The sequence below is a fragment of the Chlamydotis macqueenii genome, chromosome 1 (assembly GCF_036417535.1).
Source record: "Chlamydotis macqueenii isolate bChlMac1 chromosome 1, bChlMac1.mat, whole genome shotgun sequence".
NCBI lineage: Eukaryota > Metazoa > Chordata > Aves > Otidiformes > Otididae > Chlamydotis > Chlamydotis macqueenii.
In genome coordinates, this window is record NC_141556.1 from 138,260,172 (window position 1) to 138,285,443 (window position 25,272).

Here is a 25,272-nt window from a genome sequence, read left to right on the forward strand (position 1 = left end):
AAGTCTTCTTGATGCATCTCCTCAGTTTTCTCATAAGGGTTTCAGTAAACATATCTTGCATCTCATGACTTGTATAGTAAAGAAGAAAAGTAGTTGTTCAAACTGTTTGCAAGAAAGTATGTTCTAAGATGTGATATTGCTGATACCTGATATTGTTCTACCAAGCTAGCATGCTATTAATTGATTGGCCAGGGTAAATATTCAACTGTGCTTTTACTGTTCTGAAACAAAACAAAACAAAAAAAGTGCTCTTCAGACAACTCAGAGTCCACTTTTTGAGACACAGAAAGTAACAATTTCTATTCCTGTTCATAAACAGCAGATGTAGATAAAAAAAAAACCAACCTCAAAATCAGTTATTTCTCTCTCCTTGCCTGTTTATGTTTTGTGTTGTGTTTTCTGCCACTGTGCTAAGATATACAGATTGAAAAATCACTTTTCTCACAGTTCCTTTGGGTGCAGTCATATATTTAAGTGTACCCATCACAAAGTGATTCTCTCTAAGAGTGATGAACACTATATTCTCCTTTGGCTTTGGCCTAATTCCTGACCTTGAGATTGTTCTCTGCTCAGTGCCTGATAGCTAGTACATGCATTTTTTATGTACTTGTCTTCATGATATGGCACGTTATTAGGAGACTGTACACTGAAAGGTGGGGGGTTTTCTGTTTTGTTTTGGTTTGGTTTTTAACCAGCTAGTTTCCAGTTAATTAAATACCATAGAACAGTGAAACTGTTAAATATATATTGTAAACATAAAACATTAATTTCTGACCTTGCTGTTGTGAGCAACTGGAATAATGAATGCTAATAAAAAGAATAATTATTTCCAGCTATAACACTTCAATTCCATCCTTTTTTATGACAGTTTGCATATGACTTGATTCCACTTTGGTGTAGGAATAAGCCTTATTAGACAAAAATACTGAATGTAGACTCTTCCATGCTGAAATATAGAACACTTTGCCATTTAAATAGCTATAAATATTCAAATCCAGCTATTTCATTTAAATGCAATATCTGAATAAATATACTGTAGTTGAAATAATATTTATTTCAATACTTAAATGAAGTTTTGCAATTCACTAGACTTTCAAAATTGCTGTGTTGGTGTAACTCTTTCCCACTTGGGTCAAAGACTTACTTTTTCCTAAGCAAAAGTAATGGTGGACTATTGTGAAAATCCATTTTGTAAATAATGCAAATGGCATGCATCATATGCTAATCTCATAGTTACTGTATTTATAGTTTAAAATAAGAATTAAAAAAACCAAACTTCTCTATCAAGGGCTTTAACTGCAAATTTAAAAATGTGAAATAAAAAATTATAAACCAAAATATTTTAGAGTACTAGTAATCCTTTTTCCTTGAGTAAAATAGTAATTTGTCCTTGTTCCTGGTTTTATGCAGTCTGATTATTCACAAATCGATAGTAATATCTGATACATATATGTATACATATGTGTGTGTGCATATGTACACGTACACACACACAAATTTTGAAGGATGACAAATGCTGGAGTCCTTTCTATTAGCACTCCTTTTGACTTTTAATGCAATTGTTTAGTACTGCAACTCTGCAGTCTGGACGAGGAAAGAAAGCTTACAGCTTCCAGATTTATCACAGGAGATGATAAAACAGGAGGTTTTAGGAGGATTCGGTTTAGCCAGACCAGGGTGATTAACATCCACTATCCGAAGAGTGCCACTGGCCCATAATGACTGGTTCAGTGCTGTGTTTCGTCTCTCTTCCCACTCCCTCTCCCAGCAGTAGAGCAGTCTTTACGGTGGTGCTGGGGCGGCAGTCAGCAGTGACTCCAAGGGACCAGTGACATCGGCCGCATGGACTGCCGGGACACTTCCCGTAGCGCTGCCTCCTGCCTGCTGGTGGTCTGCTGTCTACAAACCTAAGCTTAGGTTCTGAGTGCGGGTGGTGATGTCTGCAAGGTATTTTTTATTACATAAAGTAGACCCAAAACCAGCTGCTGCTTGGCTTAGACTCTACCTTATCCTGGATAGAGGATTTCAGTATCCTTTTAACAGGCACACACATTTACGTTAATCCAGAAAACCTGGATGTGTTTACCTGCTAGGTGGGAATAGTTTTCTCATGGGTATTTCCTTGAAACTCTTCTTATTGGAGAGAAATGCTGTATACTTTCATTTCAGACATCGAGACTAAGCTAAACACCAGTGAAATGACTCCTGTTGGTCTGGAGGAGCTTAGGGTCAGGACTTTGCTGGGTTGCATTCAAATTATTAGAAATGTATTATCCAAATTTTAAATGTCCAGATGTATGCTTATTTTTATATTTTCTGAAGGCCTGGATTTAAGAAAACAGATATAATTGCCACTAGTTATGACTCACATTTTCTTGATTTTAATTTTTATTATGCATGGAATTATACCTGTTGGAAAATCTTCAGCTGCTGTTGATGTAAAGCCTGATTCCGCTTTTTGAGAGAATTTTCAACTTGGTGCTTTCCTTGTCTAGGTGGACTAAATGAGGGAGATCTATAGTGGAGGGAGAAATGTTTTGCTACAGTGCTGTGCAGAGCACTGCAAAATGTATGTTCTTCAGTAGACTCATCTTGATGCACATTCGTAGCAAAGCATGCCAAAGATGAGAGAAACCCGAGAAACCCCACAAGCCTTTGCAGATAAAAGATGCAGCTTAGAGTGACGTATGTAAATGGGATGAGAAAGTTTAACAGAACCAGGCAGGGTACAGTTTGTGAGGACAGAGTTTATTGGAAAGCTGAGATATCTGGAAAAAGACAAATTTGTGTACAGAATAGCCATTCTTCAGAGATAGCATGTTTATCACACGTTAGATCTGGAACACATTTCCCTCTCCATGTAAAAAACATTAGGAGAGACTGCATGGGGGAAAAAAGATACCTCTCTGCCAGAGATTATTGCCATTCAGAGAATAAAGCTCAGTAGGCAATGAGGGGGATCTCAAGATCTCAGCTGATTTACAGTTTAAGTCAAGGACTCAAAGGTGACACCTAGACCCAAGCTTCCAGCTTTTCCAGCTTCCCACTTCAGGGGAACCTCATGACAGAGTAGCTAAGAGGGTAAATGCACAAACTTCAGTGCTTGTGAAGTGCTCTCATTTTTGTTTTTGCAGGCTTAATTAACTACCTTTTTAGAAGGACAGTCTCAAACTCTTCTAGTGCAAACATTTGGAAACATTTCTGTCTGCTGGCAGTTTTTCTACATCCTACTGAATGGTACAGCTCCACTAAAGCTAGGCAATAGACTTCCGCAGCAGCCCGTGGTAATAGGGTGAACCCAATGCTCTGAGGACTCCTCATACAGCAGGAGTAGGAAGTTTTGGTTTTTTGTTTGCGTATAGGTAAGAGCCTATACTCTAATCAGAGCCTATAAAGCTTATGATGGAAGCCTTATGGCTTGCTACATCATCTGTTTTCCTTGGAGTATTCTGAGAGCAATCAGATTACGGGATGCTGCTGAGTCCTTGTTCATTTTGTCCGTCTTCCCTTTGAAGTATCTGAGTTGAGATGCCCATTGTTGAGATGCCTTGGTGGCGGGAGATACTGGGGACCAACTGAAAGTAGCCTGGGCTGTCCTGAATGATTATTGAGACAGAGTGGCAGCCAGACAAGACATCAAGTGCTGGAGCCTACTTACATTGCAGGTAAAGGCATTCTGGTACAAACGTCTTGAAGAAACTCTCTGAAGCATACAGCATCTTGGTATTTCCCTCCAGGAATAACAACTGTTTTGCTCTAGAGCCCACAAGGAAGGTGGTCCCACAATACAGTCAGCATGAACTTGGTCCTAGTTGTCATCTCAGTATTGCAGATGTGCTGGTTTAGATATGCTCTGTGTGGCTGTGCGGCAATAAAGCAAGAATTTGGAGAAGGCAGGGATATGGAAATCCTGACAGCCTTGAGGATCACTGACAAAGTTCCCAGTGTAGTCAAAATGTTGCCCATGTTGTCTTTACACCATTTATACCTCTGTATTTTGGGGCTGAATCCATCAGACAGTTAGGAGAGTTTTAAAATTGGCATGACAGTGCAGTTGGGCTCAAATGTGCAGTAACCATACCACAGGAGGAACAACACCCTGAAATTAATTAAACTTAGTGACTTCAGTGACATTTTATAATGTATCTTTCTAATTACTCTGTATACAGCACATTGTGAATTTTGAGAAGCTAGAAATTGAGTCTAAAATACCAAAATATATATAGGGAAAATGGGTGGCATTTTTCATTCCTGAAATATGTAACCTGTCTGAATAATGGTTTTATATTTTTCAGACTTTGCTGGTAGTAAGAAGAAAGCCTAACTTTTAAAACACTGATTTTTTTTTTTTTAGTACATTAGTGATACAGGTGGACAGCTGAGATACAGCTTGTATGCATTCATGCTGGTTTTTAATAGCATAAATGTATGTGGATCCAACCTAATACGATGTGTAAGATAAAAAAATGATATAAATACTAAATTGCATGTCAAAGGCCTTTCTTTTTAGTTCAATCTTTCCACTAAGACCAGAAGGATTAGGTGTTATTAACTCCCACCAATGTCAGTATTTTGAAAGATCATAGGTCTAACAAAGGAAGAGTAAATGTTTCTGGATGGGAGCCCAAATTTAGGCTTCAGCTGCAGTAAATGCTCTTTATAGTGTGTTTTTTTCTTTATGCTTTGCTGTGAAGCTTGACTCTGTTTCACAGAATTGGAGTCTCAGCTGTCTATATAACCATTGCAGTAGAGGTTGAAGGTGGAGAAATTATAATATGGTACTTGAAGTAAAGTGGTTTTGCTACCAGACCAGTGGACATTGTCTATTTATACAGGAATAGCGGTTTAGCGTCTGCTGAGTTTACTCTGTAGCTTGATGAAATAGTTTCTCACGTGGGAAGGCAATGTGCCCGTCTAATCTTTAGGCTGGTCAGCAAGGAGACTTAACTTTCTGCAGTTCAGAGTAGTGCTTTTGACATTGCCTCTGTGATCCAGTGACATGGTGTTAAATGGTATTAGGACCTAGAATCAATAAGGCAGAAAATAGAATGGCATATAAACAAGTGAGGCAATTGCCTTGTACAGTAAGGAATTCTGAAAATATTTCTTGTAATCTAACCGTAGGTTGGCATGACCTTGCTCTGACACCATGACTCAATGACACAATCTTATCCTCAGGAGAAGTGAATTTTTAAAGCCTATTATTAGCTTCCTATGGGCCAAACAAAAAATTGGAGAAGAAATGGGGTCATTTGTGGTTGTTTATTTCTTTCTCTTCCTGACACTTCTTTGCCTCTTGTTTCTTCCTAGTGCCTGGAGCCCTGCAAAGAGTCCTGGGACCTGAAGAAAAATCATTGCCAAAGCTTCTGTGAGGTACGTCAGCCCAAGGGCACTCTTTCTCACTTTGTTCTAGCTGTCTCTTTCATTTAAATTATTAGCTTCAAGGAGACAGCTAAGAAACACGGGAATTTTACAGCATTTACCTTTGTTTGAATGGATATATATATATATCAATTTAGCCATATTAAATTTGGGTTTAAAAAAGAAGAATTTTCCTGACCAAATGATTTATCTTAACTTGAAGTTTTAAGACTTGATCCAGCCACATTTAAGCAGCTTCTCTCAAAAGGTGCTGTAAATCCCTCCTGTGAATTGCTATTTCTGCCACATACCCTTCTGTCTTTTCTGGCCATGTGTAAGGAAAAGTATCCTTGTTTAAAAGACTACAAGTCATTGTGTGAAAATCCTTGTACGAGGTAACTAGAAAAGGTGGCTTTCCTGTCTGTGAAAGTAAATCTGATTTCTAAAAGAATGTCTCTCCTGGATTGTGGACTCCTAGTTCAGAAGACTTTTATCAAAATATATAATTTTTCAGGAGCAAGTCTTTGGAAAAATCATGTTTCAGAATAACCTTGTGGATAAGCAAGCCTAGATCAGTTAAACTAGTACAAAAAAGGAGATTGTTTTATTGGTTTTAAAACGTGGCTCTGCTGAGTTGGTCGAAGTCAACTGTCACAATTCACATATTTTTTAGTACAAAATGGAAGAACAATCTCAATGGAAAATTACTTTACTATAACTAAATCAATGTAAAGATATAACTTTATTCAAGTCTATGAAAGTGTATATTTATGAAGATTTTCAGCTTTTCATATAAAAAAATGGAAATTACCTTAATTGATATATTGATCGCACTGATATACTGATTTAATTCCTCCCTCATCACAGTGGGCACTCTTTTTCTGGTACAAGAGCATGACATATGTTTAAATGATTTTAAGCATGATGAAGATGATTAGGAAAAGCTGTAATTTCAACTAAAAAAAAGTTTAGATTCAACTATGTGTAAATAGGGATTACTGGATTACCAATCTATATAGTTACATTAGAAGACAAAGTAAAAATTTCTCATGAAAACCAATCCTTGTAAGAGTTCTTTAACCCAGGTTAATTGCTACTTCCTCATATACAAAACTCTAGGGTAGCGAAATAAAGCAGTTTTAGTGGATTTAATTTATGTTATACTCATATATCGCTTCTCACTCAGGCTGTATGTTTCCAGATATGGGTGAAAATACGTATAAAATTGGTTTAAAAGGAAAACATTTGTAGAACACTGTTCTACTGTAGTTAAAAACAGTGAGCATCCCTCTTTGATTAGTGTTTTGTGGTTGAAGCTAAATTTAGAACTTCAAAGGCCTGTAATGAAGAGCAGCACGTTTAGCAGCTAACTGAAAAATGAGCTGTGAAATAGGGTGAGGAGGAGAAGCCTTGAGGACGTATTACACCTCAGGGAGCTATAAGGTTTTTAATTAAGTAGCTGCAAATTTGTGATGTTTTAGGATTTGAAATTAGCTTCTCTCTCACACACACACAAAAGCACGGGACCACTTTCCTTTCTCTGAGACTCCTGTATGCTCCATAGACATTCTTGGACTGATTTAAATGGGGCTGTTTTCCTTTGAGAGTGTTTTCAATCTTTTTGTATTTTGTAAAAAATCTGGAAGCAACAATTTAGCTTTGTGTTTCTTAAGGTTCTTGCTTGGTGTGTTACTTCTTATCTCCTGAATAAGTGTGCTAATGTTAAAGGAACCTTATTTGTGAAGAATAAAAAGGAGACAATTTATCTGGATCCTTTTTTTTTTCCGTAAGTTTTTTCCATAAGCTGGTTTAGCTTCTTAACTGGCTAACCATGGGATCAAGTGTGTTCCAGTGCAGGGGAAGAGCAGGAATGTGTGTCCAAGGATCACTGGGGTCAATAGGAGAAATAGAGGACTGCTCATTTTGGCAGCCTTTAGGATGGTTAAGCTGTAACACCCAAATGCATTCTTAAAAGCGTGATTCAAAATTTCTGGACTATTCTGTAGGAGAAGGTGGGAGAGGTAATTTAGTGACACATTCCTGGACCACAGTGACTTTGGAAAATAAACTGATACATAGTCTGTGAAACACCTGGGCCTCCTTGATAGTGAAGAGACTTTCTAATTTCACCAGAAATACAAGAACAGGAAAAAATAAGAGAGTAAAACGTTTGAACATAGAAGGAAGTTGCGAAAGTTACATGAATAGTTAGATGGAGAGTGGGTTATAATTCCTGTTCAGGCTTAGAAATCTGTAAATTGGGTCTGTCAGAGTGGAAGGTTTTTGGTTACTCTGAGATAGAAACCCCAGTTACATGGGTTGCCCATCTACAGTTCTACAAATCACTTTAAGGGAATCACTTTGGCCATTTTTGCATGAAACTAAATAAAACACCAGATAGAAGAGGAGATGAAATCTCCATGTCACACACAGTGTTCTGCCCAGGGTCCTAGATGGTGTTGTTAATATGGTTTTAAGTGAACCTTGCAAATCTCTGAGTAGTACTCATGCTATAAAATGTCTATGCTTTGAAGCCACCTTTCAAGGTAGCATTTACTTTGATCTTTAATCAATATATTTAAGGCTTATTTTAATCTGTATTTTCTGATTATAATTTAATCAGAAATTTAGTTCCAGTTTCATGAAGAGCTGCACAATTACTAATATGCTGGCAAGAACATAAAGATGCTGCAAAATCTTCTCTTAGCCAAATCAGTTCAAACAGAATAATGAAACAAGATTTCACTTATTTGTCTAGAGTGGCATTACATCAGATATTGTGGGTAAAGTGTTATGAAGTACAAAGGGAGGAATGTGGGGTAGTCCAAGAAATAGACTGTCTGACCATTGCTTTCCCTTTGTTTTAGGAATGTTTTTAATCCGTCATTGAGCAACTTTGTAGCCAGCCAATTTTAGGAAAACAAGGGAAAGTTGGCAGATATAAACAACTATATTTCATTAAAGATGGTGGTCTCACTTGAGGGAATTCTGTACTTGGAATGCTTTTTTAGAAGTGGCTTGAATATATAAACCTTCAGGGATAGTCTTGCAAAAGCTGAAAATCTGATTTTTCCTTTAGGAGGTCTTGGGAAAAGTACAACATTTTTTCATCTTTTTTTTTGTTGTTGTTGTTCCTGTTGAAAACTTCATACAATTCTTTTGTTTTCCCTTTAGCCTCTTTTCCCCAAGAAGAATTATGAATGCTTAACTAGCTGTGAATTCCTGAAGTACATCCTGTCTGTGAAGCAAGGGGACTGCCCAGCACCTGAGAAGGCCAGTGGTTTTGCAGCTGCCTGTGTTGAAAGTTGTGAATCTGATAGTGAATGTTCTGGTGTGAAGAAATGCTGTTCCAATGGATGTGGTCATACGTGCCAGATTCCAAAAAATCTGTACAAAGGTAGATATTATTAATATGTACACATACTGGGCTAATAACTTCAGGCCATAATAAAGTCTCCTAGAAAAAAAAGAGGACTTTAATTTCATAGGAGTTTGTATAGATGGGAAGAAAAGGAGACAGATGCCTCTAAGAGGTGTGGCTGGACACTGAAAGGGTGGAAAGCCAGAGGAAAATGTTGCTTGAGTTTCTATACTTCCCCCCCTACCCCTCTTACAAAGCTCATGTCTGGAAATCTATGGAATGTAAACATGTGGCTATTATGAATAATCTTAAGTAGAAAAACCTTGCCAATTTAAGTGAAATCTCACTTAATTTAGTACAGATGAGCGAGAATGCAGCAGGAAAAAATACCAATAAATAGTTCAAGTCCTGTTAGTCTCAAATAACATTTGTGATTATACGCCAAGCAGGTAGGACTACCAAATACCAAGTGTAAGATAATCTAGTAAAAGAACAAATCAGTACAGTATGTTTGTCATTGATGTTCTTAATGACCTAAGAACAAAATAGTGAAAAATTATAATATCCACATATACATTAATTCATTATTTAAATCTAAGGCAGTCTTATTCAACAGTTGTTAATTGAGTTGAGTCCTGAGATTCTATGAAAAAGATTCTCCTTGACATCCATCAGCAAGAACATATAGACTAAGAAATGTTTTGCTTAGATAAACTCCAGATTTTAATTTGTTGGAATTAAAAAGCTTTATACACAGAAATATTCTGCAAATGTGCTCCTAATGCAGAACAATGAGGATTTATAAAAGACATTTTCTTGTTCCGCAGAGTTGAATGTTTTGTTAGGAATCCATTCTCCTTACTTCAGTGATAAAAAATAAATACTAATCAGTTATGCTTCTGATAGCATGGGCTCTCTGTGGCGAGTATAATCAGCAGAACTCTGAGCTAAGCTCCAGGCTTAGGTCCGAATCCAGACTTTTTTTTTTATCTGAGGATGGAAAAATGGTGAAATATGTGAGGGAGATGGTGATTTTATTTTTAAGTTCATCACTTTAACTGATATATGGATGCATCTTTTTGACTGTCCCTAGTAATGAGAGTGTATGTCAGAAATAATGACCTGTGACTATTGAATCCTGTCTTTGAGTGTACAGGATGGGCCATCTGGAAGCACTGTCATATTTACTTACATAAATAGAGAAAATTTGATCTAGAAGTCATAGAGGTTGAGTAAGCATAAAACTGATGAAGATACTACTGAAAGCATTTTGAACAGTAGGCAATACTGTGATCCAGATTTCCAGTGCAGAAGGGAAATTCTTTTGTTTCCAAGAGACTTCAGGGCAACCCCTTTAATGGATCACTTAGTTATTTCTTTCATCTTCTTGAGACAAATGACCAGACTGATAAACTGGCATTTGTATTGTATGTGTAATGTTTTACATGGTCAAGCTCCATACCACAGCTGCAAAGCATTTCTGTAAATTTAACAGCTGGAAAAGGTAAAGACAAAACAAACAAGCAAACAAACAAACAGATGAAACAAGAGGACATGCTTTTGGAGAGAACACAGGATGTGATACGTTGTATAACTGCACACTGGAGACTCTACTGCTGTTCAGCGTAATTATATAGGGACAGGAGTAACCTCCTCTAACATCTTATCACCTATCTGCAGGAGGTGCTTGCTTGTAAGAGCGTATAAGTCTTGCAGAGGAAGGGCAAGCCCAGTACCTTACTGCCTTCTCAGCTGATGAGTTCGGCTAATTAGCCTCTTCAACTTGCCTTTCTGCAACAAAGGACAAATAGAAGCGGAGCAGGCTTGCTATTCATTTCCTCTAGGGGTGAATGACCTTCCTGTCACTAAGGAACAGCAAACTCTGCAAGTGTGACTAAGATCTAGTGAATAAGTTCAGTACTTATTCTTATCATTTTGACAGCACTCACAGCTAGAAAATGAACTCAGATTGAATCTAAGAGTCTATGGAAGTTGCTGTAGTTTTGCTGTTGATCAAGCTCTGGAGATTAGTTACAACAGCAGATATATCCATCTGATTTACTGGATTTACAAACAGCCCTCTAGTACTTAGTGCTAAAGCGCAGTCCTAAAAGAATATTAATATAAGTGCACTGCCACTGAAGTCATATATTGCAAATGTTGTTGGATTAACGTAACAAGTCCAGTTACTTGTATCCTAATTGTTTATTGGCTTGCATTCACTATAATCTTCAAACTGTCCATTAGCATTGTATTTTCCATCTCTGTTGGGAGTATTACTAATCAGTTACATAGTCTTCACATTTTTTTTTTCCCTTTACTGGAGATATCAAATGTTCTCTCCTGCTCTTCTGTCTTCTGCCTCATCCACCTCCTTTATGTCATCTCGACTAGTGAAGGACTTCAGAAAGTGTCCCTTTTCCATGGCCTACCTATTTTTTTTTTCTATATGGACATAATCGTGTTATAAATAACAGTAAGTGCCTAAAGTAGATTTGGTACTTTAGATGTAGAAATGAGGACAGTGTCTCTGCTTAGAAATAAAACAGGTTAAAGATGCAGAAGAAAAAAGAAGGAAGAGAAAGGGACAGAAAATGCATGATCAGGTTCACGTTGTCTAATGTGCACGTATGCATCCCCAAGTAAGGACAAGGACATGTATCTTTTCCTGCACTACACTGGTGACAGCTGAAAAAGTTACCTATCACCTTTTTCCTGTTCAGAAGTTAGTGGTCTCTCAGATGTGATGTTACCCCTACTTGTGTGAACTTTCCAGGACCTCTTTTTAACAAAGATTTAGGGTTCATGCTGTCTAAATCGGCCTAACTAACTTTGTCTGAAATGCGTAAGGGAGCAATCCATGCAGTGGACCAAACTGCAGATCTGGGCAAGGAATATTGTAAAGAGATTATGACATTTAAAGGGTATGATGGTGTGACAATATTATAATGGGATAGCTGGAGCCAGATGGTCATCCACAGTTTAAAGGCTCCTTTCATGCTTAAAGAAAAATAGTTTTGTATTAAAATAATAGTGTACAGTTTTTAAAGTGTTTATCTCTTAGTCTTTGAACAACTGTGTTTGCAATGGTACTGATGCCATGAATGTACCCTTTACTGTCCGAAACCCTTCCATGGAAACTTCTTCAGTTCCTGGGGGACCAACATTTAACATACAGATTTGTACGATAGACCAGTGTGCATTTATTTTTCATGGCACAGAGATGCATGTACTGTTTGAAAGACACCTTTAGAAACATTTTTTCCTGGGTTCTGGTGTTGCACACATACAGCAATCAGTGATTTGAATTCTTCGGTTAAGCACTGCAGACTTCAGAGGACTAATTTGTTCCAGCACAATGAAAGGGCTGACCATTTACATAATAAAAAGCACATTGAGGAGTAATTGGATCTACACATCTGGATATTAAATTGATGGTGCTGGTTCTACAAAAGTATTTTAAAATGCACTTGTGCTGTGTTCTCCTTGTTTGTGCTGCTGCACTCCATCTGCACGCAATTACGTAACACTGGAGAGGCTGAGATACTTGTAATCAAGTGAATCCAACTTCCCCTAATGCAAAGCAGATGGAGGTTTTCTTAACATGCAAATTGTAGGATTATTGTACATCGTAATTAAAGAAGGATTTTCAAATGTGGAAATCCAAACTGACATGTTCTGTGATGTTTGTTATATTAGACTAAGACTGCAGGCTGTTGAAGGATATCCGGGGTACAAACTGCTGTGATAACCAGATAACTGGACTTTCTTCATGTTGATTCTAGGTTTGTTCAGGGCTGTAAGATCAGTTTTTATTTACTAATAACTAATTGTATAATCACATTTAGGAGAACACGTCTTAAAATATAAAAGCAGTTTGTTCACCTAAGGAAATTTTGGTACTCAGTCATCTGTGGCAGACTGAGTAGGAAACAATTTATCAAACCAACACATACAGCTGGACTTACGTGGACACCCGCTGAAATATCAAAATAACTGAAGTGCATACGATATCTTGCTAAGAAGGTTTATATGTCAGCATAGAAATATTTATTTATGACATATCATGAAGTGGCAAAATGCTACACACTAAAATATGAGTTCCTAAAGTCTGTCTAGAGAAATGTATCTAACACTTGATTTAGTGGTTTAATCAAAAGATGCCAAATTTGAAGAGTTGTTTTTTCCTTCAAGCTGGTGCTGATTTTTTTTTTGTTTTAAAGTGATGTTATCAGCAGTAGAAACAACAGAAATAGCTGTCCTTCAGTGTCATTGTGTAATGAGAAATTACCATGAAATTTTAGAAATACATCTTTGTCTCTGAAATGTAAAAATTGGACGATATACCTTAGATATAATGTATCTATTCCAAGATATCTTGAAATTACCTTCCTAGATCTTTAGGGAAGAGTGGAGATTGACAGTACAGCTGCATGTGCGTCAATAAGGTCATACTACCATGGAGAAGGCAAACCACTTTTTTAGTATATCAGACTAATGTAAGATGTGTGAAATAATCCTGCTTCTCTCATCTACACCGTTAAGAGCTTAGACACAATCTGCCTCTGGAGAAGGGGTGTGGGCCAAAAGGAGAGTTTCCAGAGACAACTGCAAGAATGATCAGAGCTCTAGAAACACTGATTTAAAAGGAAAATGGAGTTCACTGTGGTTATTAGACTGAAGAAGAAAACATTCAGGGGCATGATAACAGTCTTGTGGTGCATAAAAGGCTTCTCCAAAAAGGACAGAAAGAATTCATTCTCCAGGATCTGTGAACATCCTGGACAACTATTCAGTTTAAGATGCAGCAGAAGAGACTAAACAAGGGAGGGAGGAAGCTTTGTAATGGTAAAGATAGAGAAGCAGTGGAACAGAGTACTATATGATGCTGTGGAAATTCAGTCATTATGTGTTTAAGGACAAATTTGGTGAAAAACTGAATTACAGGTATAGCTGATTCTGCTTAGGATCAAAGAGATCTTTTTCCAGGTTATCAAACCATATTTGGAAAGTGTTTTCTGTGAGATCAGTTTTAGCTTACAACTTTCAGATCCTTTATTTTTTTGAATTAAATAAAGAAATAATTTGAAGATTATTTAAAACCAAGTTTTACTATTAGTAGAGATAGGTCAGCTATGAGCATGGAAACTCCCATGCTTATCAGCCTGTGCAGTCACTCTTTTTCCTTCTGTCTGACCAACAATCTCTTTTTCAAAAAAAAAATTAGTTTTTTATACTGCTTGATCTACGTATGGTTTAATTGCATCTTGTAAATTACTCACAAATTTTTGTCTGCATGTTCCTATTTCAGGTGTTCCACTGAAGCCCCGGAAAGAATTAAAATTCCTAGAACTTCAGTCTGGAGACCTAGAGGTGAAGTGGTCTTCAAAATTCAATATTTCCATTGAGCCTGTGATCTATGTTGTTCAGAGGAGGTGGAATCAAGGAATCCATCCAAGCGAGGATGATGCTACTAACTGGCAAACTGTGGCACAGGTCAGTTCTTTGTAAAGCAATATGGGTCCCTAGCTTCCAGACCATGATCTAAAGGTTCTCTTCAGATCAGAGAAGAGTTAGACCACCTATAGGTGGGGAGGCTTATGCAGAGGGATCCCTTTATAGGGTCTCTCTCCAGGTCACAACAGAGCTGCAAACAGAATCCAGATCTCCAAGGCCTTACTTCACTGCACACTGAACTGTTTTCCAGATTTACTCAGGAGAAATGAACTTCAGTATTTTCACTTCAAGTTTTTAGGTTATAGAAACATCAAATGCTTTTGGTATGTATTGAAAATTACTTCATAAAAAAAAGTGTGAATATATCAGTAAAGAAGTAAATAGTGGTTGCCTTGTCCCCAAAAGAAAAAAATACTTAGAGGTTTATGTTTTCAAAAGGAGTTTATTTTGTGGGTTTGCTCTCTATAGATAGAAATCTATAGAGCTGGCTGGAGACTTAATTTTCATAAGGCCAGTGAGTGGCACTTTCTTGTAAGCGCATACTTATGATCTATTCAGATGGGAATTTCAAAGTCTCTGAAATCCACAAATATATTGAAAAATGTAGAATTAGATACCGAAATCCGTTGAACAAAGCACATAAGATGCATAGTCCTTTTGAGGTCAGTGGCACTCAGTGCACAGTCTCCAAGGCATGGCTTGGGTCTTATAAAAAAGAGAAGAAATATAATTAGTGAAAAGGCTGTTTAATCTTTTTTTAAAAAAAAAAAAAAACAAAGAGTGAAAAAAAGATGAAAACCTATATTCTTTGTAAAGTTGTTTTTTTCAGAGGTTACTCTCCCAATTTGGAAAATACTATGATGTCATGCTCTTATCACTCAGTGCAATCCAGACTGAAAATGTAAGATTCATGAGCAAATGTTTCTTAATGAGAAGCAGCCAACAGAGCATAAATTTTCACTTAGTTCCTTCCCAGTTTCAGTCTGTTTTTTAACATGCTGACAGTCCACCTGGATGGCAGAGTTCCAATCGTTTATCTTAACTGCTTCACCCTCATCCCTGCTGACAAGAAAAGTAAAATGCTGATTTTGAAAAGACCTGCAAAATGTCATTGTAGCTAGGAAAAAAAGGAAAGAGGGAATAAATGGAACCATCCACAAAATAAAATAAGGAGTTTAAATTCTGTGACAATCTGTGTTCGTTCTCAGTTCAGATTGTGTAGGAAAAAGCTATCTTAAAATAATGTCAAGCTTGTGAAACTGAACACTCAGAAGTTTAGTTCTTCGCTTCAATGTGGTGCTACAGGGAGCTGTCACTATGTTGGAGTCTTGCTCAGAAAAAAGTCACCTGCAGCAGAGCCTGGCATGAAACCCTGCTTCTGCAAGCCCAAGGGAATCTGCACACCTCCAAACCTGATGAAGTTAAAGTGACTTTTTTTATTATCTCTCAGCTGAGGTACAGGTCTTCAGTTTGCATTCTCTGTGTTCAGCAAACAGTCTCCTGCCTCTGCTACTAGGAAAATACCATGTAGCAAAACCAAGCCAGATCTGAATTGCTTTTCATTGTTACCGTGCCATATGTATGTGCTAGACTGTAGAAGCCCAGGTCTTCTGGCTGGTGGATCCAGACTGCAAAGGTAGAACACTGCTGTGCTTTTTCTCATCCCAGAAGCAGACCTCATGCACGTTTCTGGAAGCATGCACTATATATGCTCCAGAATCATAGAATCATGGGATGGTTTGGGCTGCAACGGAGCTTTAAACATCGTGTAGTCCAACCCCTCTGCAAGGAGCAGGGACATCTCCAACCAGATCAGGTTGCTCAGAGCCTCATCCAACCTGGCCTTGAATGTTTCCAGGAATGGGGCATCCACCACCTCTCTGGGCAACCTGTTCCAGTGTTCCACCACTCTCATTGTAAAAACATTCTTCCTTATATCCAGTCTAAATCTACCTCCTTCTATTTACCCCTCATTCTTTCACAACATGTCCTGCTGAAGAGTTTCTCCCCATCTTTCCCATAAGCCCCCTTGAGGTACTGGAAGACTGCTATAAGGTCTCCCCGGAGCCTTCTCTTCTCCAGGCTGAACAGCCCCAACTCTCTCAGCCTATCCTCACAGGAGAGGTGCTCCTGCCCTCTGATCATCTTCATGGCCCTCCTCTGGACGTGCTCCAACTGGTCCACATCCTTCTTATGTTGGGAGCTCCAGAGCTGGATGCAGTACTCCAGATGGAGTCTCACCAGAGCAGAGTAGAGAGGCACAATAGTGGAGCGTATATGAACCTCCTCCCTCTTGCAGTTGATGTACAGGAGAGAGTGTTTCAGACATGTTCCTGTGCAAGAGTGGTAAGAACCCTGACAGCTGTCTGTCCTGGGGGTCTGTTACACACGGGCAGAAAAGGCTGAGTTAGTCACTGTGGCAGGAGAAGCTTCCTTCAACTGACATCTGAGAACTTCACTGCCCCTTCTGCATCACAAGAGACAGATGTTTGATTGCATGATGGACCCCACTGGGGATGTCAGTTCAGAACAAGCTTCAAGATGCCTGACTGGCTTTGTGAACTGTGTATACCTTATGGGACTTACAGGGTGGGCACCCTTGAGGGGTGCTAGTAATAAGAATTTCTGTCTCTATAGAGTAATGTAACTCCATGATGTTTGCAGTTTTAGACATCCCACCAGGCAGTCAGATTTGTTAAGTGTGACTGCATGCAATAGGATTTATTTTGCAATATCAGCAACAAGGATGGATATCCAGTTTGACTAAAGTGACTCTGTACCCAGCCTCTGGGCTTTTCTTGTCCATATATCTGAGATGGTTTTCTATATGATTCCAAAACATTAGGATAGGAAACCTTAGTTATAGACAAAGGTTGCAAAGAGCTCAGCCGTTTGGCTGAGAACTCTTTGGGCATCTCAGTCCAGGGGAGATGATGCTTGCTCTTTCATTACTCGGCAACTTAAGCTAGAGAGCATGTAAAAAGCCATTGAAGATCAAAAAGGCTGTGGGTGAGACTCTGAATTTCTCTATGCCTGTACCCATTTGTAGTGTAATTATGCAAAGTTATTGTTTGCATTTTCTTATAAATGTCATAATATTTTATCAGTTCCTCGTCCAATATTCTATTTTTATTATCTGTCCCAGAATAAATGGGGTTATAATTCTCAATAACTTTATTTTAAGGTGTTTACTTTTTAAAAAAAACCCTTGCTCTTTACTATTGCCTTTACATGAGTTATTTTGCAAGTAATTTCTCATGTCTCACATAAATTTTTACTTGTTATTGCAAAAATAATTTTGAAAAAGTTTGTTTTCTTTGTGTTTCCTTTTTTTTTCCTTTCCTTCCTGAAAGTGGCCAGTGATTTTATCTGAGGACTCATTTATTATGTTCTTTTATTCCAGATGAATTGTCTACTAGGATTGGAGGTTAGCTTCAAAACACCACTCTTTTAAGTAAATGGGTGATGCATAGCCAAAATAAATAGTAATTATGATCCCATACTCAGCATATGGTTTAGCGGACTTAAATTAATATAAGACAGATATCAAAAGGACTCTGCAAATTACGATCTCAGCTCCAAAGATACCTAAGTAGTGAGAACTGCCTGAAGAAATTAAACAAAAAAATTCAATTTACCATTAAGGCAGTATAAGAGATATCAATAGAATTTAGCTCTTTCTTGAAATTTATTAAGTCTATGTAAAGGTTACATAGAGGTGTCAAAGTTGTTTTTACTCTATAATGCAGGAGTTAGACACACCTCCTGCGTGCTGTTGAGTTTAATAGGAGCTTTGCCAACGAAATGAACGATGAAAGTAATGGGCCCAAGGCATGTTCATAAATTAAAATAATTTTGGTGATATGCATTGACACATTATTTGATCTTTCAGTATTTCACGGTTGACACAGAAGACTGACACAACTGAAATATTTTTTTTTTAATTAGTGCTAGCAGAATAGCTGAGCTGATGCAAGTGACAAACAAGATTCCTTGGTTGAGGAATTTGGCATCAAGTCTATCCAAATTAAACCTACTTTGTAACTAACTGTTTTTAAAAACCCACAGTGTTGTAACTAGTTAATTACAATTAGATATTGGTCCTGACCATGGTCTCGGTTGCAGCAGTAGCCTGAATATATCCATGATTTATTTATCTGTTAATACAGTGATAGTTGATATTACTCTAGTTCACTGCCATATCTTATCTGTAAGTTCTTGAGTATGTGGGACTGCATGCTGGAAAGAAATAGCACATTTGAGTGCTCTGTGAAATTAAAATAATAGTAAAAGTTGGTTCAGGTAGGCTCTTTCTTCCCTAGAGGAACCCCGTCTTTGGATGAGATCAGTCACTCTACAGGTAGCATAAAAGCTAAAAAAAAAGGAAAAAAGAGGAAGCACAATGAAAACGTAAGGACTGTTACCCCTGCATGAGCTAAAAAGATGAATACAGGAATCTGAATGGAGAAGGACTCTGAGTAGCAAAAATGTTTGGGGGTTCAAAGTCTGCAACACTTACCAGGCTGAGAGCAGTCTAGGGTGCAGTTTAGAAAGGCCCACTTTCCTTTATGCACAAACACAAATGAGATATCTGTTTCCCTATATTTTACTTGTCACCATATGAAGAGATTGAGTACAGAATAACATCTACACTTTTTTTTGGTCAAGGCTGTAAAAATACCGTTACTGGAGAGCTGAAGCACCTTCCTCAAGTTCTGGCTACCTGAGTTAGGTTGGCAGCTGCTGCTTTCTTACACAGATTGGAAAGAGAGCAAAAAACAGAAATTATGCTGTGCCTTTTTTTGGGAAGTACTTGGCATCACTGAAAGGAACATTAAATCCTATACAGGGAAGATTAATTTTTGAAGTTATAGAAAACAGAGCTTGTGAAAATAGATTGATCTCACTACGTTTTTAATGAGTTTGCATGTGTAGTGAGTAATGATAATCAGTAATGATTGTATAGTATATTTAGACATATACAGGGCATTTGGTTCAGGTTCATGTGTTATGTTGATTAAAGAATTAAATTAAAATGCAGTAAACATTGCATCCTAATATAAATTGAAAACGGGGTAGTTGAGAGGTAATTGCAAAAGTAATGCCCACAACAAGTGGATGAGTTTCTGCGGAGTTCTACAAAAATGCTACGTCTTCTGTACTTGTCAGTGATTCAGGGGTTACCATGACGCTGTGTTCATTTCTGGTGTTTGTACCTTAGGAAAAATAAGAAACAGTGCAAAAGATAGCTCTTTAAGAGCTTAAAGGGGGGAAAAAAAAGATAGAGGTAAGCAGGGCTCAGAATAAGAGCCTGTAAAGCAGCTCCTACTGAAAGAGTTCAGAGTGCATCTACACTTATTCCATATTTCAGCATTTAAGACATTCCTCTCAGAAGGTGAAAATTGAACTCATGACACTAGCGTTCTTGGTGTGTGTTGCTGGAGGAAAGGTAATCTCCTATGACCTGAGAAAGGTCTGCAGGGAAGAGTGTCTTTTTGACGTAAGTGCCAAAGATCTGAAGAAGGCTTACATTCGTTACCTGAGGATTTTGTGTTTCCTATGAACCAGAAAAGACGGCTTCTCACAGCGCTGGATTTCATGAAGCCATTTTGGGCTCCTAATTCTCTGAGAACTGAGAACTGGAGAAATGAGTTCTGTGACCTGGGGCAATGAGTTCCCTCAAACATCAGCACCTGAACTGCTAGGCCTTGTATGCTGGTGAAGGTTATGATAACTGGAAAACTAATTTTGTGAATTTAACACTTCACCAGTTTTCTCAAAGTTACTTTTTTTTTCAGAAGAGACCTGCAATGCACTGTAAAATTGGGTGGTTATTTGATTTTGTTCACAGCTGTAAATGCTTTACAGTGCAGAATGATGCTCGCAGTCCAGTGAGGTGGTTGCACACAGCCTGCTGACACTGGTGCGTGTTCAAGAAGTGCATCCCCTACCGTTCAGTCTGACTAACCAGTGTTGTGTGGGAGATGATAGCACAACTAGCCATGTCAGAACAAGGAAAGTAAGAATTACATTTTCTCCACTAGACTACAGATGAGCGAATTCGTTTGCCAGACATCCGAGCGAGCAGGTGGTACCAGTTCCGCGTGGCAGCTGTGAATGTGCATGGGACGAGAGGCTTCACGGCACCCAGCAAGCACTTCCGATCCTCAAGAGGTTAGTTTTCGTTCGCTGTGTTTGGTGCTCACCTTCTGCTCGCTCAAAAGTGGAGTGCAACTTTTGTGGCAGAAGATTTTAACAGATGGGGTTTTGGGTAGTTTGCCACTGGCTTTAGAAATGGTGTGAGATTTATTTGATGTCAGCAAAGGAATTAAAGATGTCGTTACTCTTTTATCAGTAAGGGATCTCACTGAATAAACCTCCTTTTAAACATTTGCCATACGGTTGGTATCAAACAACATGACCCCGATCATGAAACATGAAGGAACTGGGCTTTCATTGTGTTATTCCAAGAGGTTTCTCTTGCTTTTCTTTTTAGTTATGAGACATATGTTCCTGCCATCTATTTAGCAGACTATTGAGGTATTTTGTTCCCTGTATCTAAATAATTATAACAGCATTGTTTTGATGGAACTGCAGGCTTTCTTAATGTAACTTTCCCCTTGCTAGCACTGACTGTAAGGGCTTAAGAATAAAAAGAGTATAAATGTTCAGTAGCATGTTTCTGTTCATTAGAAAGGCATGCTGGATAATCCACAAAGCATTGTAGGAATTTTTGTTAACATTTCTGGTTTTGCAAGGGTTTGTGTAATAAAATAACTTTGAAAACTGTTTCTACACCAGTAAATGGTACTTGGGGGATAAGGGAGATGGAAACGGATCTCTCGTCCTGTGAAGTTGCTGGCATTGTCCCTGGTGTGCCTTTGACCCACACAAAGCAAAATTTTCCTGGATGACTCTCAGGCATAGTATGAGTTAGCACGGGCCAGGAACTGTTCCCGACAGACAGATGGTCTGGATGTGGTCACCCTCTCTTAAAGGCAGTAGATAATGTGGGCGCAGACAGACCGTGCTGGTTGACTTAAGTGCCAAAGAATGAAGTCTCTCACTCTTCACTCTACCAATAGAGGTAGTTTCTAATAGAAAGACTTGTCTTTGTTTTAGTAGTGACAGAATCTTTACACTAGTATAAGGCTTACTTTGAGGAATGCATTTCCTCATCTTTCTGCAAATAGAATTATCTTACAGTACAGGTAGTTGCCACCTACACATTTACATGCTAGCTTTTAGCTTGCTGTTTGGCCATAGTCAATCCTAGAAAAAATCTTATTGTAGATGCAGTTATAGAGGCATGCAAGGGCTCTTGCTGGTATGGATGGCTTAATTACGTACTGAATAAGTATACATTAGACTCAATGATCTTTTGGTGCTGTAACCACATGTGTGGTAGGAAGGTTGACTGGCATAGCTATCCCATTACTGCTGTGACCACAAACCTTCTCAAGTATAAAATAAGTATTATTTTAAGAATTTATTATACTTAACTAACGTATCATTTCAGTCACATCAAAAATACAGTTTCTTCAAGCTGTGTGAGCTTACTGCAAGGACTCAGCAGGAGCAGCAGTAGCCTTCTCTTTGCTTTTCTTCATGAGCAGCACTTCAGCAGATACAGCACCGTGTTGCTGTATCAGGCACCAACTTTCTTTTAAACTCAGATCTTTGTCAGTTGTTTTACTGAGCTTGTAAAGATTTTCCAACTATTCTGCTTGGAACCACTATAATTCCAATTACATAAAGGTATATCATGATATCACTGAGGTTTTGGCTTGAGTGTGACATTTTCAGGCAGGAGTTGTTTTAGTTTCCAAAAAATTCGTCCCCTACTGAGTGTGCTAGCCACAGGAGAATATTGTACGTTGATAATGAGTGTAAGAACATCCATGGTAAGTCATACTGAAGGTCTCTTTAGCCCAATATCTGACCCCAGCCAAAAGTAGGTTTTTGGAAAACAGCCTAAGAATAGGATAAGCACATAGGGATATTTCTTAAGAATAGCCTCCCAGCTGGCAGTGATTTGTGTTTCAGGAGCTTGTGGTGTTGAATTGATTACATATTAGATACCAGAGTTCTCTTTTTCTGAGGTCTCTGCAGCTACCCCCAAAGCACTTGCTCTCCTTAAGTGCTGCTCACGGCTGTCTGGTGGAGGTGGGGAGCACTTTTAGAACTTTGTGACAAGGACAGCAGGAGCCAGTAATACCTGTGCATGCTCTTACCTAACTAACCAAAATAAAAAGATCTTGATAATGACAGAAAGTATGTAGCCAGTGTTATTCAAAAGGCTTTTATAACCCTCAAAATAACAATTTTCAAGACTAAACTCCAGCTCTTGGCAGAGAATCGTGAATTGCCAGACAAACAGCAAGGAGTTCAGTTAGCTATCAGCTTCATAGCCAAAATCGTCCTATTCTGGCAGCTCATCTGAGTATTTTAGAGGCTTTGGTATTGTCAGTGGTTATTATAAAGATACCGTCTTTGCCAGATGAAATGTGTAGAAATGCTGGGTGACACAGATGAAGGCGCTGCTAGGTGATAGCTGTCAGGAATGATATTGGCACGCTTCAGTCGATATCTCTTAGCCTCTATGTCCCCAAGTAGGCGCTCATAGCAGTAGCAGTTATAGTGTCATAGAGACATTTGATTACTACTTTGGAGCTCAGTGGGAAGTGGCGGCCCTTGCCTGGCAGAGAGGCAAGAAGCTGCTGCTCAGATGTGCCTAATTTTTTTGAGTGCCAGCATCTACTGGCCCCTGCTGAGCTCTTACAGGCACATTTAACCTCTAGTTTGGAACAGGAAAGTGAACTTTGGCACATCACCTTTGGATGGCTGCTGACTGTCTGTGCTGCGTTTGTGCGAACTGCGGACAGAAATTCACATTGGTTCTCATACTGTTTCAGTTCACCCTGTTGTGCCAAGACCAAGAGATGATTATCTTTGTCAGACTTAACAGAAGTTTTCTTCAAAAGGAAACCCTTTGATCAGAGAACATGACAGCAATTCTTAAGACAGTTTCTCACACAAGATACTTAACTTTTACCAATTGCTCATAAGTTAGAAGGAATAGCACGTTATTTGGGTTTGTTTTTCCTTTAAAGGAGGACAGCCATGATATATAATCTGAATCTAGGGACGAGTATGGCACCACAAAGTCTCTGTCACTAAATATTTTAAGCTGTTAAGAAGAACATTAAAAAAAAAAAACATTGCTGCTCTAATTATTTGGAGAGAGAATTTTGTCTGGTTACCACAATAACTGTTTTATACTATTTTGTGTTTTTTTGCAAATGCAAAAAAAATGTGATCTCTAAATAGGCACAGCAAAGTAAGGTTTTATTTTATTCAAAATAATATTAAGTCTTCTGTGGTAGGTAATTTCCATTAACTTTTCTCTCACTAAATAAAGCTCCTCATTGTCCAGATTAGTTTAATTTCTCAGTTGTGAAGAAGACAGAAACAGGAAAACGAGTATTTTGTCAAGCACTCCAATCTACGATTCTTCACCTAGTTGTGTTTTGAGATTTTTGTCTACTGCAGCTTTTGATGCTTTACACTGTAAACATTTGAGGGGAAGATTTATTAGCTATTTTACACTGCCCTGTGTGCATTTATGGAATGAATCTGTACATAATAAATAATCAAAGTGACATAGCTGAGATAATTTATAAAATATTCAGAGTTTAAATTGAGAGAATTTAAAAAATTCTATTTATTTCTTTTTATAAAGAAAATTAAGGGCTTGCGTGTGCTTACCTGGCATGGCCCTTCACAGGAAATGAAGTGATGCTTCATTTTGCCAAAACGTGATTCCAAAATGATGAGAAATATGTATTAGACTATGCCTATCTGTTTGGAGCAGAGTGGCTAGAAGATGAAGTGAATACTGCACCTAGAAGAGTGGGTTCTTTCCTAGAAGTAGAACTCTGAACATGAATTACAAGATTGATACTGTCAGCTAAAATGGATAAAACTTTCTGCTATTTTGACAGTGGATTCCACTTAATTTTTTCAGGGTTTTAAAATGGTGTGTACTTTCCTTTTCATCTTCAACTGAGTGGCAACAATTTGCAATAACAGCAATAAATACAGCTAACAGAATGCCTGGCAGAATATTTTTGATCCCCAAAGGTACTAATATATTTCTTTTCATATTTTGACTGTCTCTCTCCAAACTGCTTCATCTTCTCTGAAAGCAGGAGAGAACTGTTCCTGCAATTCATAAGTGAGTCTCCTTGGATAAAAAGCTTCCCATGCTTTTCTCCCATTAAGCTGGCACTGGATAGCCTAACCCAACTGGTCAGAAGCTGCTTGGAACTAGTAATACAGCTTCTAATTTGTTGCATTCGGGTAAGAGTTTTTAGGCTATTTTTTCTAACTTTTTATGATTTATTATGAAAATGAACTCTTAATAACGGAGTCTGCAGTCAACTAGAGGGATTAGTGTTAGGCATTTCCATATAATACATTATTTTACTGGTCAGTAGTTAGGTACTGTGCCATTTTCCAAGAAAAAAGGAGGGCATAAGATGAATGCAATGAGCCCAAACCACACAATCCTTCTTACCTCTGCTAAAAGTTTTTATCTTCAACGTGAAGGCAGTTGCTAGCATACACAGGATAAATTTTCAAGCAAAAGGAAGCAGACAACATTGTTTTCACAGCACATAAGTACCATGCTGGATGTGATTTCATGCATACATTACTGAGTCTTAGTAAAAACAGAACAGACACCCACTCCTGCCAATAAAATTCTTTCTGTTGCTCCTTCGGGACCAATGATTTTTTTATACTGTTGCGCAGCTGGTTTATGTGTGCCATTTCCATTGGGCAAAGCCAGTCCTCCCGCTTATGCCTTGGAACTGTTTAATGGTTGGAAACTTGTCTGTAGAGCAGCTTCAGCAGATTTTTAGAGTTGGAAGGTCTAATGTTTAAAAGATAGCAGTGGGAGATCCATTTTAAGTCAGAAAAAAAAGCTCTATAAAAAGAGAGTTTAAATTAGAGTCAAACTTGCTATCACTTTTACAGCTCAGAATGAGAATTCTGGTTCCAATATAATTATTTTCTTCTCTGACATATAT

The 25,272-nt window shown here is 38.1% G+C and overlaps 1 protein-coding gene across 4 annotated transcripts in view; it reads left to right on the forward strand.

Annotated features, from left to right (window-relative positions):
• The window catches only part of ANOS1 (anosmin 1), a 127,503-nt gene that overhangs the window by 67,855 nt on the left and 34,376 nt on the right, over nucleotides 1-25,272 (forward strand). For 3 of the 4 annotated variants that reach the window (XM_086740480.1, XM_086740463.1, XM_086740472.1), the window contains exons 3-6: nucleotides 5,311-5,373; nucleotides 8,536-8,758; nucleotides 14,034-14,218; nucleotides 20,224-20,353. In XM_086740480.1, the coding sequence (XP_086596606.1) occupies nucleotides 5,311-5,373; nucleotides 8,536-8,758; nucleotides 14,034-14,218; nucleotides 20,224-20,353 (601 nt within the window). Of the gene's footprint in view, nucleotides 1-2,222; nucleotides 2,229-5,310; nucleotides 5,374-8,535; nucleotides 8,759-14,033; nucleotides 14,219-20,223; nucleotides 20,354-25,272 lie in introns of all 4 variants that reach the window. The other variant, XM_086740488.1, reaches the window with a different exon arrangement.